This window comes from Magallana gigas, chromosome 6 (genome assembly GCF_963853765.1).
Source record: "Magallana gigas chromosome 6, xbMagGiga1.1, whole genome shotgun sequence".
Classification (NCBI taxonomy): domain Eukaryota; kingdom Metazoa; phylum Mollusca; class Bivalvia; order Ostreida; family Ostreidae; genus Magallana; species Magallana gigas.
Window position 1 is genome coordinate 14,211,730 of NC_088858.1, and position 19,722 is coordinate 14,231,451.

A 19,722-nucleotide genomic window follows, 5' to 3' on the forward strand; every position below is an offset into this window, starting at 1 on the left:
CAGTAACCGATTAAACAAGACAAAAAACATTTATTTTAACCATTTTATAGACTGGTTAAATTCAACGGATTATTGACATCACCATGTTGGCATACAGTCAAAATGAAATCAAATGACAGACAGAAGAAAATTATAACATACAGGCTACAGCATGCAAGACAGTGTATTCAAATAGCGGTATACCTGCTCTAATGGAGAGATAACTCGTGTTACGAACGATAACTCCAGGTTATGAAAATCCCGAATTTTTAAAGTAAAGTTTTATTATTTCGAACAGTTTGAAACTTATTTTGAAACTGTTAAAAGACAAAACACTATTTACAATCATCAACGAAACGCACGGCATCTTATACATTTATGAGCATTTATTTCTGTGTCACTTAAAGTTACATCATCAAACCATAATTAGACATTATTTGAAACTCTAATTGATATTTTATTATGACAATATTTGCAAATAAAAAAAGAGCCTGCAATTTCTGTTTAAAACATCTCATTGATCATTGTATGAACAAAGAGTATTCGGAAGCACGCTCTGGACAAAACAAATTCAACTTCACGAGGCTTTGTGACGTATACCGTATTGTATCATATGGGTTATTTTTATTTAAAAAAAAACCCGAGTAAGTCATGAATAAATAAATTACTTTTTGATAAATAAAAAATATTCATTTATTTTTTTTCAAAAATGGCGGTGTTCTTACTGAAAAGGAATTTTTTTTTTAAACTTTTGTTACTGAAACTTGAAATCAAAACATTCTATCTGTTTTACAATGTCTATAATTTGCAATTTGAATGGTTTTCATTCTAATTGCTTTTTTTAAAACAAACGTCAGCCACCATTTGTTGATTTACTTTATTTTGTATCGGAAAGTTAACAACTAGTAATTTAGCATTAGATTTAAATTGATCGGGGGGGGGGGGGGGGGGGTGCTCTCGACAACTCTAATTTGAACCACATCATTCATTTCAATATAGAGACAAGGAAATCAAAACAAATAGTCTAAGCGGGTTACTAACTGTTTGAATTCAGTTACCCAAGGATAATATAAAATATGTAATGAAAATATATGTTTACAAGTATACATGTATGTACAAAAGTTGTAATACTGAATCTGAGTGCGGGACATTTTTGCACTTAAAACCCTAAAAAAGGGTTTCTTTTAATTTTAGAATCATTTCGGGTTTTTTTTTTCCTTTTTTTTAAACCACTTTTTATAATCATTTAGATATAAATAAACATCAATGAATATATGTGCATGATACTATAACTTTTCTGAAACATTTGGCACCTGAACCGTTGAATACGACCTTTCCGCATACCTGTGCCATTTGTTTAATGCAAAAAGTTTTTCATTCAACTTTTTGCAGAAAGGATGACTGCATTTACATGTAACAGCCAATTCTGTACATAATTTTTCTTCAATTCATTTGTTAAAGAGAGTAGTCAATTTTCAATAAAAGTTTAACATAATGGTTTTTAACTGCGTGCCTATAAAATAAATGGGTGTTTTCTTACCTTTACTGCCCTGCAAATATCTGGTTTTAGATTTTTCTGCCCTTGATTGAAGAAAAGATTCATAAATATACATGGAAGGTGAAACTGATATTGTAATGAATAGTTTAAAAATAAAATATAGAGATAATGTAGTCTCTCTCTCTCTCCGTTTTGCCTATTTTTAAAGCTTCAAAATATTCAATATATAATGTAGGCCGGTAGAAGTAGCCATTGATGATTGTAAACCAGTGGCCGATGTCAACAACTTACGTGTTTGAAAGGAATTAAAGAGCAAATTATTTGCTAACGCACAGAAGCGGTAGTCCAATAAAATTGAGTCCCGGGATCGAGTCCTGTTAACCATGATATACTAACACATTTTTTTTTTATAAGAATGAGTCTTTTGGGGGGATTAAAAAGGTGAATACCATAGCAATATATTGAGCTTGTTATATTTTTTTATTTTAGAAAACTATAATAATGTTTTTGACACCTTCCACAGTTGCATTCATTTTCCGAGACTTTCATATTTACCAACATTGACAAATCTTTTCTATATGTAGCATATTTTAGACTTTTGAAAAGTCAGCTGTATGGAGTAGTACCTCTGTTGGAGTACACTTATATAATTCAATCATATGACTGATTTCCTGTTAACTTAAAGGTATATATGCCGTTTTTAACGGCATTTTTTGCGATCTTGAAATATAGACCCAAATTTTGTCAGCATGACTAGATACATGAAAAAGAAGTTTACAGAAAATTTTGTAATTTTTTGATAACTTTTAACGAGTTACTATAGCCATAATTTGAAAATGAATAGCCTATGCATATTCATAAACGCTTAACGTTTGAGGTGGATATGCCCATGTGCGTGGGAATAGTAATTCAGAAAAGCAGCACGCACAACAGTTCATTGTTGTTTGAATTCATATAAAAAGGTTTATGTGCTGTTTACAGAATAAAAAGAAAAGATATAGTTCTATGCATTTTATTTGGATGGTTGCACATCAGTGTCGATGACAATCGGTGAAAGCTCTTTTGCAATTAACCATCATTTTCATATATTTAACAACATATATGATATTGTAACATACTAGTAGAACGCGTCAAAATTATTCCTTCTGGGACCTTTTGATACAAAACATATACAATTTACAGATTTTAAAGTGATAGCTATACAAATTTTATCATTTTATTTTCAGACAATGAATATCGTATCATACACATAGGCGTCTTGTCTTTTATGAGTAAAAACCTTATTAAACAAAACAAAAAACACACACCGCTGTGTGACTTATCTGTCTATAGCAAGAAGCCAGCAGCTTCATAGTTAACCATGAAGTTTCTAACACGTGTCTACCGCTCAAAGTGATCTCAAATATATATTCTCATTTCACAACGTTCTCTGTCAAACTGTTTCTTTCTTTCTTTTCTCTCAAAACGCGTTATTCCACTGGCAACGGACTGACCACGTTTTTGCGTCGACATCTTCTGTACGTTCTAAAATTAGCTTGTCACATCACATGTTTATGAATAATTCAATTAAGAAGAGCGTTTATTGACCGGCCCGGTCAGTAATAAATTAATTTGAATTCATAGTTAATACTTTTAGATGCGTTTGATTTGAACTGAATAATTTGAAGAAAGTTTAAAACATTTGTAGCTTCATGAAACATATCTTTCTTTTAAAATGTTCATTTCAAACGGCATATAAACCTTTAAATTATAACTATTATTATAATAATATTTTCAGACCCTTACTTACCACGCTGAGTATTAAACCTATATTAAACTACCTAATACTCACCACCCACAATTAACTCTTAAATACCGGTATACAACTATAATGAAAATAAGACGATTTTGAGATAAATATATGAGATTTCTCTTAAACATATAAAAAGAGAAATAAAGAAACCATCAATCGATGGGAATGGATTCAAATAGGTACAAGCTTTCAATATCAGAGGAATGCGTGCTACCTTACACGTCGTGACAAAATTCTAGTATTCTCAATTTTATGTGGGGTTAAAAGTCACGTGGTGAATTATAATATTTAACAGGTGATTGTCTGGTCAAAATATACCTTTTACAACAGAACGCGAACACAAAATATGGTTTTTTTCTCTATAATATATAAAAATTTACAACTACCATTAAATAGAGAAAAATAGCCAAACATGCGCTGACTGTTTATTAAGTCTCTAAAAAAGTGGGCGGCCTCATTATCTTATGGAGATTCAAGAAAATGTAATAACCCTTACCTATGAAAACGACTTCAAAGTTTGTAAATATGAACTTTTCAGTAATATAATTTCATAAAGTTGCAGTAAGGACATTGGCAGTTCCTACAATTAAAAAATATGCCCATTTTTAACATTTATTTGTCGCAATTTTTAAAAGTCCTGAAGTGCAGTCATCCTTTCCGTTTGATTTGTGGTTTTGTATGCACATGATGCTATATCCCTTTAGTTAGCAATGATGACTTAATTTTTACCATGTGTTTGTAGGTTGATGTATTCTCTATTTCAGCTGAAAGCTCAAGTGAGTTTTTCTGATCAGTTTTGGTCCGCCATCAGTCTGTCTGTGGGTATTTTTGTCACTTCGACTTCCTCTCTGGAACCAATTCAATTAAATTTTGTACAAAACATCAATAGGGTAGGGTTTTAGGATTATTACTCCCCTACCGGTTTTCACCGGAGGGGATTATAGCTTTCCTCGGCATCCGTCAGCCCGTCCATCCGTCCGTCTGTCTGTCCCACTTCAGTTTTCCACACTTTTTTTTTCGTTATGCGTTTGGGGAATAATATGAAATTTGCTGAACAGCTTCAAAATGTCAAACTACAGATCAAGTTTACACTTTTGTAGCGTCTGGTTGACATATTTTCGAGAAAATTAATTTTTTATATTCCAATTTTTAATGTTCGGGTTCGATATTCTGCATAACAGTGCATTGTTTTCACAATTTCCACAAACTGGTAGCAATAGCAACTTCTCGGGCCTTTCCGGCAAGGTCGGAAAAACACCTCGAATGTATTATCTAGGCGTCTATGACAACCCCCCTTTTTATAAAACTTGATATAAATAGAACACATTTTACGATCTGTTGAGATGTAAGTTATACTTCGATATACACTAAAATATATCACAGAAGCGGCATACAAGACTGTCTAGCTGATACTTATTTTAATGGGAAGCGATTTCATTTTGTACAAAATTCTAACATCCGGTGATGTTAATTAATACATTTTTTACATTGAAATATATAGGGAAAATGTCTTCTTTAAAACCAATAGGACTTGAATGCTGTAACTTGTGTGGAGGAATCCCCAGTTAGTGTTCATTCAAATTAGTTCAAAGTGTGAATTTTATTTCTTGTTAAAATTTTTATTTGGTAATAAATATATCGACTTAAAAACTTATAAGTTTATTGATACGATGCAATTTCCATGTTGCAATTTATCTTTGTAAATGTGTAGTATACAGCGTAAACAATTAAATCGAATTATTAAACTTTTAAGATTTTAAAAAATTACAGCTCATACAGTATGCCGGTAAATTTTCTTTCCCGTTTTATTTTCGCCCCTTTCGCTGTCAATTTCAACGGATGAATTTAAAACTGGGCAAATCACAATGTCTCAGATTTATCTCTCTGTAAACATAACTGTGTCAGGTAGAATTCAAGAGAGGGCAAAACTGTATACAAGTGTAGAAGAGTGAAAAAACACGGTGCGAAAAATAACTATAAAAATTATATACGGTATTGCTTATAGAGTTGTATAATTATTTGTTTTAAAAGGATGTCTTATCTTGTTCAAAACAAAACATGTATCAATACGTTATTAATTCTGGTAGTATTACTACCTCATTTTGTGTTACATTTTATCACAAAACTAGAATTATCTGTTTCAAGGGAAGCAAATCTTCGAACTTAAGAATACTAAGACTGAAAAAAACACACAATTAATACTATTTTAATGCTAAATTATTTTTTTTAAGTTTATAGGTGCGTGCATTTGATAGACAGAACGTACATGTATCAAACAAAGCATGCTAAGTTTTAAGGATACATAAGAATTAAATGGTAATATAAATCTAATTCAAAATACAATGTATTTAATTGGAGTAAATTTCGTAAAGTAGATGAAATCTCATAATATTCCATCTCATAGTCACCAATGCAGTTGCTGTCATAAAAAAAATTTCCATTATAGATCGTTTGTCATAAACCTAGCATAACAAACTTAAAACAGGAAACGAGGTTACATCGCCACATAGAAATTCCTTCGATGTATATCTTTATCATCTAGTCCATCTTCTGGGTGAATTGATCAGAGGAAGGTCTTAGGGTACTTGGGGAACCGTCGCCCACTCTTGAATTAATCCTCCTGATGAGCTTCACCAGACATTCTCTAGAGAGGATATATCATTTGAGGCATTTATTTATGTAAATATTTTACATGTAACATTTTTATTACAATTCAATCGATATTACTGTTAAGCAAAGTTATCTTTTGTGTACGTTACTTACTTCTTATCATCCGTATAACCCTTATTGTTTTCCTTTGCTTGCAATTGGTTCTCGATCAGTTCTAATGCTTTGGTGGCTACTGTAGCAACCTTTTGCTGTTATTGAGAGAAAATAACTTTTACTTGTTGAAGACAGCAATAAAGAAAAATCATTATTGTCAATTCTATAATTTGAAAAATAATCATAACTAGAGCAGAGCTCGTGGCAAAGCCACGAGTTGGTCTTCCGTTGTTGCTGCGAGTTGAAAATATATGTGATATGGTGTCAAACGATTATAATTACTAAACTTTCAGTTCTGCTTTTGTTATTAAAACGTGTTGTGATTGAAAGCCTGCATATAAAACGTGTTTTGAAAAAGAAAATAAGAAAATGTTTTAGGAAAACTATTTGTCGCACACAGTTTATGTAATCGTAACAAACATTATTTAAAAAATTAAATATTTAATGGCGAGTTAAATTTTCAGGGGGTAGCAAGCATTGTTGTAAACAGTATGTACTCATGGGTCATGTCAGGAATTGTGTTTTTTTTTTTTAAACCGAACCCGTTTACAAAACACGTAACCTTTTCTCTAAGATAACTTCTTTATTTAAATATTTGTAAATTTTTGAAGACAATGTGCAATTTAGAATTGTTGCGTGCTGACAAAATTTACAGACCCTGAAACGTACTACTATACAACAACAAAAAAGCGTGCGACTTACGTGCGAAAAACGTTTCGTAATAACCGTTTAGCGTTTCGTGTGAATCGTGAAGCGTTTCGTGTAAACCGTTTAGCGTTTCGGACAAAGCGTGCAGAATTTCGGACATTGCGTTTAAATCATTTCGAGCAAAGCGTGCGAGAACCATGTGAAACGTTTATCAGATTTCATTCGGAACTCTCTGACAATTTGTTTCAAAATGGAGCCCGTGTTTTACATTACATGTACTTTAAACTGTTTGTGATTGGCAAAACTCTCTTGTAGGTATTTTCATGAAAAAAAAAATCTAGAAGAAATGATATACTTATCTTTTAACAAAATTGAATTTATTTTTAACAAACAAAAGAAAGGTATATGTATTAAAAGACGACTAGTTACAGAGTACATGTATATATAACGTTTTTATACGATGTTTCAGTACTGGTACAGTTTTACCGGTAACGAATATTTGCCAGTATCGAATAATTTTTAGAAAAATTATTGGTGGAAGACAAAGTTGAGGTTTTAAAAAATTCTAGCTAGGTGATTATAACACAGAAATAAATATTATATCAGTACGTGAAGTTGTTTGCCATTTGCACGATTATTTACCGAATTGTTTAACAATTAAAAATGTGCCCCAGATATGAGCTACCGGATGTTCAAAGCAGAAAAAACGAAAGTGTGAAAACAATTAAGCCTAACTATGAAAATAAGTTTGTTATTGATCCCTATTTAGTGAATAATTAGTAAATATAATTCATTTAAAAAGATAATACATCATATCAAATAATAATGGAGCTTTGAATGAAATTACGACTTCAAATAGAACCACGTGTAGTTTTCCTAGTTACGGTTCACTGCGACAGCAGTATTATTTGGCCGCAAAAATTGATACATATACGGGAAAAACAAAGGAAAATGGCAACTACTTATCATCAATTACTATTATAAAGTGTTTTTATGAAAATTCAATATTATAAAGTAACGGAAATGAAAACTGTTCAAGTCCAGTTTCAATTTGACCGGAAAACGGTATGATAAAAATAACGATCATATAATTTGTTTAAATGACATATTCCCACAATCGTTTTTCCTTGTTCATTTATAAGTCCATTAACATGTACCTCTAGAATATTTTTGAAATTAATTCGCCTCAAAATATTCGGTCAGAAGTGATAAAGGGCGCTTAATTCGATACTGGGAAACGAATTCGAAACTAGGAAACTGGAGGGGGTGTTGAAATTACTGTCTCCGTAATTCATCCTTTATATTTTCGGAAGTTTGATACAGTTTAGAAGGACAAAGAAACGCGATTTAAACAAAAAATAAAAACATTTGGAATTTTGATAATAATAGTTGCATGCACGAGAAACCGCATACTGATTCGTTACCGGTAAAATGACTGTACAATATTAAAATTCGCTATACATAAAAAATATTAAATACAGTTAGCAAAACATGATTTCTGTTGGAACAAGCCTTAATCAACTTTAACTTACACGAGCATGTTTTGATAAGCATGTATCTTTTTTTAATTTATTTACATCGATAACTCTTATTGAGACCACTCGCGGCACACATAACCTCGGACATCGGGTGAGACCTGCACCTGGCTGAACCTGTCAATCAAACTCTGTGTATTTGTTTTCATTGGATGGTCAAGCGTCTCTTTTTTTGTCAATAGCCAATGGAAAAATTAATCACTTCAAGGTAATTGGAATCAGTATCTGATGAAGCACACAATTTAAACGATAGAAAATTTATTAATTATTTGAACAAAATTAAATGTAAACATAGAAAGAAAACATACTGATCATTTCTATGAATTGCGGGAAGTAAGTTCTTTGGAATCCCGATTATAGATATTTTTACAAGTAATTATTTTAATTACTTAAACCACTGTTAACGGAAAACAAGACGTAATTAACGCACAGGGATTTGCCTACAATGTACACAGTCATGCAATAAATTATTAAGGGAATCTTTACGAATGGAACTTAATTCAAATAGATCATGATAATCTATATACACTGAACGCCGTTATACATGTAAGGAGCGCCGGTAATATATACGAAGATTGAGTCAAAAATTTAAATCATTTTTATTTCTGGTTCTTTTCAATACAATGTTAAATTACTTTGAAAAAAATCCGAAATAGTAATTACAACTTTCTTTTTTGTTTAATCATTTGAATTTTTTCTGAGGTACATGGATATGTACAGAACATATTTATTTACGCGAATGATACGACATAGGAAAAAAATTATCGGATGTTTGTATAACATTGTTTTCTAACGAATGTGACTAATTTAATTTTAAATATTTTTCAACATTATCAATGTAAATAATATCAGATTTATTTCCTGTTTGTATTTTTACATCGTATTCTCTGAAACCAATAAAAATACTAATGTTAGAAGAAAAAATAAAATCCCGCCGAATACTGAAAAACCGATTTCAGTTTGTAATCATACGGATTTTTATTTTTGGTATTGACTATTGAGTTACGGTAACATTTTTTCTGGATGATTTTTTTATTTATATTTTATGTAGTAAAAGCACCATTCCAACTGTTACTCAATTACATAACAATTGATGACCCGGGGCTATATATGTTCTGAGCTGTGTGCGCTGAAGCGACACAAGATTCTCGGTCGCACGTGGCGATTGAATTAACACAGACTGACCGAATAAACAAACGGTTGGGAAAGTGAAACAAAATGTTACACATAAGAAGAAGCCACCAAAAATGATTTTCGACAGATCTTGATATCGTTTCGCCCCCCCCCCCCAAAAAAAATACAGCGCGAGCTCCTGTCAGCGGGGCGGGAGGAGGGGGGCGGGGGGGGGGGGGGGGGCAGCAATGAGTTCGCTTCCATAATGAAACGAACATGTAGAAAAACTACAGAAGTGATTAATATGTGACCGACAGAATCTAATCTAAAGTTGTTTAAAACTCATGTGAATATTCTTTTAAATAATCATCGAATGCCTCAACTCAGGACATTCTTTTATCGTGCTAGCACCTACCGCAAACATGTAACATGGAACTTTGATTATAATTTGATTTGATTTTTAAACTACCTTGTACGCTATCGTATACACCAATGCTTAATCAACTGTACAAGTAAAATAAATTTATCTTTTCATCTTAAACCAAAATAATAGTTGAAAACATAATAAAATATAGTTGTGTCCGTGCAAAATGCCAAAATATGAAACATGAACGCGTGATAAGGTACAAGATCACGAACCGACCGCGGATCACTTGTCCAATCGTGCCGGATCTCCTCAGCCATGGGCGATGGATGATCATCATTTAAATGTTTAATATTTAGGGGGTTGTTGTTGTTGTTGATTTAAAACATTATTTGTACAGTTTATAAAATATTTTATATAAACAAACCAACCATTAATTTATGTCTGACGATGTTTCCGATTTGGGTTAATATCGTTCATTAATATTCATTTACACTCAAATTTAATTAAATAAATACAAAATGGACAAACTTTTATAACATAAAATTAAAACAGTTCTTGTATTTACGACTATATTAACTCAAACACGTTCATATGCATGGAAGTGTGCGTCTCGGTGTGCGAATCTTGTGTATAAATAACCGCTATGTAGTGCAGCCGTGGCTGAGATCCTCGGCCGTGGGCGAACGATAGATTACGTAAAGGTACAACGCACAGACCCACACAGCTCAGAACCCAGTAAGCCTTGAAAATTGCAGTATAATGACCTTACTCTATCAAATAGAAGTTATTTATTTTAAACTTAAAACCCACAATTTATCTATATCTATTATTGCTTTAGATTGAGAATGACATTGCTTTTATTAATTAACTGAACGATTTCTTAATTGACACCCAATCGTTTAATCCATAAAAAAACATGTGCAATCAAAACGAAAACAATTCTTGGGTTTGCGGATAAATAAAATCATATATGAGAGACGCAACTCTCGTGTATTAGATAACCCCTGACCGCTAGGTAGTCCAGCCGCGACCATGGTGACCGATTTTCTCGGCCGCGGGCGAGGGAGAGCTTACGTAATGGTACACACCAGCTCTGATTCAAGGTAGATTTTAAATGTATGGAGTTAATAACTAAAATGTAATGCATAGATTTTTTTTTAATTCCATATTTTGTGGTTTACTAGAAAAGAAAAACAATGATTTGTTTTCCAAATCCCGTTTTTAAGGGTTGAGCATTTTAAGAACTTAACAACAATGACTTAAACTCCTAAAAAAAGCACGTATATTCTAAAAAAACAATGCTTATGAATTAATGCCGTTTGTATAAACCAGCATACTTTCTGCGGTGACTTTATGCCAGTTGTACGCGCAAAGACTTTCGTTAACTTGTCAAATGAAAACAGGTACATGTTAACATGTAAAGCTTTTTACACTCATACTACACAAATCACATACAAAATAACATTGTAGCGACCTTTATGAGATCCCAACAAACAACTTTTCCAGCGACAGCCATATCAAAATACTAACCGTTTTTGAGTTATTAAGCAAACTTTTTTAGGGGCCATTGGCCCTTAATTTAAGGGGCCAGCCCTTTTTTATTGGTGTCAAATGAAAGCCCACTATATTTTGCACAACTTTTATTCTACATGTCTTAACAAAATATTTTTCGTTTAAAAGATATAAAGGAAAATATGTCTAAATTTTCGCACTTTTTTTAATCCTGTTTTTTGACCCCCTACCTTTTCCTAAATAAAAAACGTAATCTAAAAACAAAAACAGATGTGCACAACTACAATGTCTCTGTTATTCAAATTCGTTGGATTCCCATTCCCTGCTATCATAGTCTCGGAGCCTTTGTCTGGAAACAAAAGGCCCTAAAAAATTTTAAAAGGGGAATAACTCTTTAACTGAAAGGGAATTCTAAATTTTATGAATTGCTTAAGATAGTGTTTTGTAAAGTACATTAGCCCTGAAAATTTGAGCAAAACCCGTTCAGAAATAAGCAAAATATGAAGCCTCAAAGTTCGCGTCTAAGAAGAAAAAAAAAAAAAAGAAAAATAATCTTTCCCGCACAATAATAGAAAGGTCTTCCGTTGGAAACGGAAGACCTTAATTAAAGCGCTGTTAACAAACTTACCATCAAAACTTTAACTTCGGGGTTGATGTCTCCCAGTTTTAAATTGTTCATGATCCCGATTGAGTGAAAAGCTGAGAACCAGGGTAGAAAATCTGTTTCCTTTTCCATGTAATTTAACAAGTCCATAACAACCGACATATTCAAGGGTTTGGTTCTGTAACATTGCATCTACAGTTTATTATTTCAAATTTTGTTATATACTTTTATACATATGCATTATAAACATATAAAAAATGTGCATACCTTGCAAAAATACTAACGGCATCGTTCAGCAAATGTGCTCTATCTCCCGGTGAAAAAATCTAAAAAAATAGAAACATATTCAAAACAAAGGTAGGGTATGCGTAGCAGAATAATCGTAATATATTTGGTTGTCAAGTAATTGTAAGTTGAATATTGTTTTTTTTTTATTTCCAATGGATAGTGGTACGGAAAACAATCATGCTGTAATAATAATTGGTACTAATGTTAATAATCTTATGATGATGGTGATATTCATGTTAATTATGCTGTGATGACTGTGATACTGATGTTAATTATGCTGTGATGACTGTGATACTGATGTTATTTATGCTGTGATGACAGTGATACTGATGTTAATTATGTTGTGATGATAGTGATACTGATGTTAATTATGCTGTGATGACAGTGATACTGATGTTAATTATGCTGTGATGACAGTGATATTGATGTTGTTTATGCCGTGATAGAGAGTGGCATAGATGTGATCATGCTGTGGTGATAGTTGTATGAAGTTTATGATGTTGTGTTGATAGTGATACTGACGATGATCCTACTGTAATGATAGGAGTACTGCCGTTGATCATGTTGTGCTGATAGTGGCCATTGATGTTTTTCATGCTGTTGTGATAGTGGAATGAAGTTGATAATGTTGTGTTTATAGTGATACTGATATTAAACATACTGTGATGATTATGCTGTTTCGAAATCTGCTGAGAGTGGAACGGATATTGATTCTGCTGTGACGGATTGTGGTTGTTATGTTGATTATACTGTGATGGATGTCGACAGTGATGTTGATCATGCTAGGTTAATGAAGGTCTTCCATGTCCAACGGAAGATCTTCTTGTTACTGCTATGTTTCTTTTCCTCTATTATCATCTTTTTTCCCTGACACGTTTTCTCAAAAACGCTTAAGCCAATTTTCATGAAACTTTCAGATCTTACTTTGTAAATTTGTAAGAAAATAAAAACGGTCGATCATTGTTTTGGTTGAAACTTCTGGTCCCAATATATTAAATATTTCATGTACTGGCTTAAAAAGAAAGTTTCAGTGATGGTAAATAGTGGTCTGCCGCAGTGCCATTTGCATATCAGAAAGTCAACCGTCAATTTCGGTTGTCATCGGAAGGAAATGAAAATCATAAAAACAAATTTTACATTTTTGATTTTTATTTTTTTTTTTCTGTTATTTTTCTATAAGGGCGCTTTAAGAAATGCAGAATATGAAATTTATCTTAAAATCGAAGCACGTTTTCTCAAAATTTTGGGCTTCAAAGTCTGAAGCAAGCTAGGGTCTTCGAAGCTCAGTCGTGGACATGTGCGCAGGCAACCCGGGCTCAATCACCGAGTTTCTTATATTTTTTCTTCCTTAATTGTGTTATGATATATGATTTTGAAATGATATATTTTACTAATTTCAGGGTTTTTTAAAATCAAAAATCGCAATAATAGCGCCTTTTTAAGTATACTTTAATGTCTAGTGAAATCCCTTTAGAGGGTTAAATGGAGTTTGATGAAGTGTTAAGAACTGATAGAAAAGAACAACTATCCCTATAATCTATTTTATGCTGCATTCATGTTGCTCGCAAAGAGATCGCGTCAGGTTATGATACCGATGTTGATCAAGTTGTGATTGATATGCCACTGTTTTAAGTTTTGCAGAGAGTGTTATGTTCCTAATGATTATTATGATTATGAAGATATATAAATCCGAAGGTGTTGACAATGGTGGTTCAATGCAGCTGATGCTTACTATCGTTTATTTATTGGGGTTTTTTTATAACTGGTTGTAATTTTATGGCAGTAGAGTTGATAATAATAAGTGCACATTTTTCTGATGCTTGTTGTAAAGCTGATCCTGATAGATTCCCTTGTGATTGTGGTGGTTTTGTGTGTTATAACGAAGCTGTATTGGGTATAGATATTTTGATAATACCTCATCTTTAGTATATGTGATTGATATTTGTCGTGGCTTTTGGAATTTTTGTTTACCTTATGATTCATCATAAGCTGATCAGTAATTGCTTTCCAAGATTCGAGGTCATAGTTCACCCTGTAATATCCATTATCTTCATAGTTACCTTTTACGAGTTTGAAATGACCGCTTATATTGATAATTGCTGCGAAAAATAATCAACATGAAATAATCAAGTAAGTCATGATTATGACGTTTGCAATACATACAGTACATTTGCGTAAAACACTTTGAGTCATTGAGTACATGTGTAGTACATGTAGTATCTTCTCATTGAACCCATAAATCCCAATGACATCTTTATTCTAAGTCTATACATATATTTAGAAATGTAATACTAGTACTATCCAAGTGTTTTTCATATTACCTGTTTCTTCACGCAGCAAAATCATTTTTCTTGAAAAATGCCCATGTTGGTCCAATATTCCGTATTGAAAGGGAATTGACCATCTAGAAGAAAAAGCAATTAAAATCAAGTATATTGATATCACCATGGACATTAAAGCTTAAACAACCGAAGTGAATGTCATGTGCAAGTGTGGTAATGTAATAACATAGGTGTGGTACGACTGGCTGTGGTGTTCAAGATAAATGGTTCTTGGGATATCCGAATCTCGGAATGATTTCGACGGACAGTCACAAGAGGATATGCCCTCTCCCCCATCCAAGTACTCATGACAGCTTTCAAGTCTATGACATCTTCAGAGGACTAGAACATTCAATATAAATGGAATATTATTTGAAAGTCCTTGGTCGCCATATCTGCTAAAATATTTATCATTTAATATGTTTTTGTCCAAAACTTACGTTTGATAAAGCTTGCCATAAATCATCGCTAACCACATTGCTATATTTGTTCTGGTTTAGGTAATTGTTTATTCCATTCATAAATGCTTTTTCACCAAGCAACCCTCTGACCATGCGCACGATTGATGCTCCCTATAGTTAAAGTAGTACCCTTTAGAACCAACAAATATATCCTGTTTAAGAATTGGGTTTAAGGTGTCAATTTATATTTGAAAATTTCCTACTTTAGCATAAGTGACGCCGTTAAATATCCTATCATCGGGAACAGCAACTGGTTGATTTAAAGCTTGAGAATTCGTGAAGTCCTCGTTCACCATCGACAAAATTTTCGTAGTAAAATAGTTTTTCTAAATTAGAAAAAAAATACAAGTAATGATCAAAGGGTGATTGGTATAATAAAAATCATCTGTTATTAATTAAAAAAAGATGAAATAAATTCAATCTAATTAAAATAAAACTAGTTAAACCGCTCCTCAACGTAATAAGTGTACTGAATGCCATTCTTAAGTCATTAAAAAAATGTTGAAATTATTTGCATATACCATGCTCCATTCGTTATTAAAGGCTTGAAGTCCTAAATATTGCATAAAGGAAGCAAATCCCTCATTCAGCCATAAGTCATCCCACCACTGCATAGTAACTATGTTTCCAAACCACTGCAATAAACTTCAAATCATTTATTCTTGAACCATTTATAATTTTTTTTTAAATCAAAAGTTTTTTTTATTAATTTTAACTGAGGACAATTACAATAGAAAAGGACTCAAATTTATCAGATTCAACGTACTGCCAGAATCAGAAACAACATTCGACAGGTTAACAGTTTGAAACGGTTGTCTTTAAATAATAACCCCAGAATAAATGAGCTTAGTCTTTTTTGTTGTGATAGAGTGAAAAGAGTGCTTAAATATAGTGCCACGATGACTAAAAGCAACAATGCAATGAGCACCATATCTCTGAAGTTTTACTATGATATAATTTCATTAACAAGTTGTTACTGATTAAGACTAAAACTGCTCCTACATGTATGCTTTTCATAGTTTTGTGTCATTCTGACAATATTCAATTTTCACTGAAGAAATAAATAACAAAGATCAAAGGTTCATCTAGAAATAAACGTTTGTCACAATTCCGTAAAACCTAAAAGTTTCTCAGAAGAGTGATCAATTACGAAGTTCATATTAGTTGATGTTAACCTTTTAACATTGTTATCTAATTCGTACATTTGAAAGTTTTAAAACAATCAGATTGCTTTAAAATTATAAACTTAACCGGGTTTTTATGTTTATGATAACGCAACAGTCGACCATCATGCAATGATCATCGTAACGTACATCATAAACATGTTCTCTTTAAACACAGAAATTAAGGTTTTCACTCTTCAGAAGGTTTATATATATACATATACATCTTCAAATGTAATAAACATTTTATCAATATGCCGAAAATTTTGCGCTAAAATTGTATTGTTGGCAAAACCGAGTTCAAACTTTTTATGCATGATTCAAAAATGAAAAAAAGACAAATTAAGAGTTGTTAATGCAATTACCCATATTTCTTATGTGAAATCCCATAAAAGTGAACTATATGTTATCTGAATAATTATTCTAGATGATTTTTCATAATACGTAATTGATCCATCCATCCATTTATTGTATTATTGTAAGTAATAATATCTTCAACCTGATGAGCAATTTCGTGGGCTATGAGTAACGCCGTGCTTTTCTTCATTTGGTATCCAGAGTTTATGGGTATAACAAGCCTGGGTCTTCGATAAGAAATCAATCCCCAGTTTTCCATCGCTGACATTTTGTGGTAAGGAACAGCAATCATGTCTATCAAAATTATTCAATCAAATCAATCAAATCAATCAATCAATCATTAATCATATACTGTAATTTATAAAGGTTATAACGATTAATTTCATTTTAAGATTTTACAGCAAAACCGATTCTTTTCTTATCAGTAGAAAAGAAAGAGATTTTCGAATTTTTTATTGGTGAGAAATACATGTTGTATCTGATAATTTTGTCTTTTTTTCTCTCAATATTTTCCTCCATTGACAAACAATCTTAGACAAGACTTTGTGAATTGGGGCTGAGAAAAACGGGGAAAAATGTTGTTGTTGTTTTTTTTTTACAGCTACTCGAAAGCCCTCTCCCCTTTCCCCAACAAACAGAAGCGACCCATGGGCTTCATTGCTCACGTGAAGACCAGTTCCTTGTACCATTCTATATAAGTTTTTAAAACATTTTTCCTATATTTTCTAATTTCTATGTTATAATAAGAGGCCATCTTGGGGCATTAGTATTAGTTCGGGGGTCACGCTTTTAACAATATGAATATATACTATTTGAGGATGCTTGCATAGATATATTACAAATTGTGCAATTGTGCAATTGTAGTTCTTGAGAAGAAGATTTTTAAGCCTTTTCGCGATATCTACTCTAAACTTAGAACCCCTCTTAGGTCCCAAGTATTAGTATGGCGGTCAAGATTTTAACAATTAGGAATCTACGTTATTTGCATAGTAATCTCACAAATTGGTTGTAAAACATTATCCAAGAAAAACCTCGGTGGTCGGTAAAATATGAATAAAGTTTAAATAAATGAAAACACAAAGAACGAATAAAATATAAGAGCTTTCAATTATATTGTATTGAAAAACATCTGAAGAAAAAAACCTAACTACTCGTTCTAGTCGTTCTTTGTCTTTTCATTTATTTAAGTGTTATATATATATATATATATATATATATATATATATATATATATATATATATATATATATATATATATATATATATATATATATATAATGTAAACTTTGAACCCATCTTAGGACCCAAGTATTTGCCAGGGGTCACAATTTTAAAAATTTAGAATCTTCACTTTATATACAAGGTTGGTGTAAATATTGGCATTTCTGGTGCAGTGTTTCTTCAAGAAATTTTAAAGACACACATCCTATTTTCACTTTTTCGCAATTATCTCTTTTTAAAAGGGTTTTGCTATTTGTTTTAACAATTTAGAATTCCCTTTCCGTATGGATGCTTTACAATAGAGTGTTTAAATCTAGTCAAGTGGTTCTAGAGAAGACGTCAGTGAAAAATGTGAAAAGTTTAAAGACTGACAGACGGAGAGACGGACGGACGACGGACAACTAGTGATCAGACTATCCAATCACCTTAGGTTCAGGTGTTCTAATAAAAATATTACCAAGATTTGGTAGTGGGTACGATACTTCAAACAGAGTGTTAAAGTAGTCTAGAATGATCCCACCAGCATCCAGAGAGAAATCCACAGTTTCTATCAGACTCGTACGGTCGTAGTAAACTGTCATCTAGATGGTGAGGAAAAAAAAGTAAGAGAGGTAAATGGTTAAGTTCCATTTTTAGACTGTATTGATCTCCTTTAGCAGAAAATATCAAAATAATAATATAGGAAAATACAAAAATAAAATGATAAAATGTACTGATATTTTCTTTTCTAACTAAATGCTAAACAAATGATATCCTTTAAATTTCAGTAGATTTTATTATTAATTTGTTGACCATCCAACCTCCTTAAGGTTCATAGATACTCCGATAGCAGAGATAACTTTCTCAAAAATGCTCTTGTGGATTCTGTTACACTCTGGAGATTTTTTTTTTTTGGAAAACTGTTTTTAAAAGGTAAAAATTTATTTTTGAGAATATAAGAACCGCATGGGGCATTAAGATAAATCATATTAAATAAGAATTTTAGTACAGTGCTTTATGAAACATATTCGAGATTTAATTCAATTCACGTTAAATTCTTATTTGTGATTTATTGGTAGTGTAAATAGAATAAGTTTTACATATTTCAAATTTCAAATTCAATAGCAACAAATTTACTTACATTTACTCCAGATTTCGTTAGCTTGGACTTCCCTTTATATTCACCAACTGCGAATGCTACCAAGTAAGTGCTCATTTTAACACTTTGTTGAAAAGTGTCCAGCACAAGATTATTTTTCCTTGGTATGGAATGTACCCGAGGCATGTTGAAGAGAGAGATGTGTTTTTTCTCCCTGACAATTGACATCGAAAAATTGGCCTTCAGAGCGGGCTCGTCAAAGCAAGGAAACGCCTTCCGGGCACTTGCAGGTTCAAACTGGGTGGAAGCTAGGTATCTAGGAATCGTGCAATCAGTGAGTATAAAACATAACAGAACACTTTAAGATGGGCACTTGTTCAATATTTCAATATAACAAACATACCTTGAACTTTTATTTGAAGTAAAGAACTCTGATAAATAAAACCCGTCTCCATCAATGCCCAGTATCCCATCGAATACGATGGTGATTAGAATTTCGGCATCTTTCGGAATGGCATCTTCCATTATAAGAAAAAGTTGATCAGTATCGTTTTTCATCTGCATACGAACTTCTATTCGCTCGTTGGAAGGGATTATCGTCAGTGTTGTCTGAGAAATTACTAAATCTTTAGAATGCAGTACAACGAAGTTAGTTGTTTCTCGAATTTCGCATTTGATTTCCACCTTTCCCGAGAACCTGAATTCTGTAAGATTGGGATGGAGAAATATATCGTACTCCAATGGAATAACTGATTGTGGAAGTCGGATGTTATTCCAAAGAAATCCCTCTGATGATTCTTGATTAAAAGAGGACAGAGATTCAGAAGATACATTTCGTTTCGACAAAAAGCCAAAAATTGGTTCTAATCCACAGTGGTAGCACATAAACATAAGTAAAATGAATTTTGCCATGACTGTCTTTCAGGAGGATCAAAATCAAATTATCTTAATACATAGTGGAGATCGGACTCTTATATTATACTTTACGTAATGGTGATAATAATTTTTCATCATTCAGGACA

General features: G+C 32.3%; 1 protein-coding gene across 1 annotated transcript; it reads right to left on the reverse strand.

Annotated features, from left to right (window-relative positions):
- Nucleotides 1-5,459: 5,459 nt before the first annotated feature.
- LOC105318926 (leucyl-cystinyl aminopeptidase) lies at nucleotides 5,460-19,646 on the reverse strand. Its single transcript, XM_034469322.2, has 14 exons — nucleotides 19,104-19,646; nucleotides 18,743-19,016; nucleotides 18,080-18,203; nucleotides 16,544-16,695; nucleotides 15,403-15,516; nucleotides 15,085-15,207; nucleotides 14,861-14,992; nucleotides 14,608-14,762; nucleotides 14,421-14,503; nucleotides 14,071-14,198; nucleotides 12,079-12,137; nucleotides 11,836-11,989; nucleotides 6,033-6,127; nucleotides 5,460-5,913 (listed from the first exon to the last, which is right to left on the reverse strand). The coding sequence occupies exons 1-14, from the start codon at nucleotides 19,610-19,612 to the stop codon at nucleotides 5,808-5,810; spliced, it is 2,208 nt and encodes a 735-aa protein (XP_034325213.2). The 5' UTR covers nucleotides 19,613-19,646; the 3' UTR covers nucleotides 5,460-5,807.
- Between the last annotated feature and the right edge of the window lie 76 nt (nucleotides 19,647-19,722).

Excerpts from the sequence above, each read along its gene's own strand:
- LOC105318926 (XM_034469322.2), bottom strand. The coding sequence starts at position 19,612 with ATGGCAAAATTCATTTTACTTATGTTTATGTGCTACCACTGTGGATTA. Across the intron at positions 12,138-14,070 it reads AGCTTATGATGAATCATAAG|ATTTTTTCACCGGGAGATAG; the intron begins GTAAACAAAAAT and ends CTATTTTTTTAG. Across the intron at positions 6,128-11,835 it reads CCGAAGTTAAAGTTTTGATG|CAAAAGGTTGCTACAGTAGC; the intron begins GTAAGTTTGTTA and ends TCTCAATAACAG.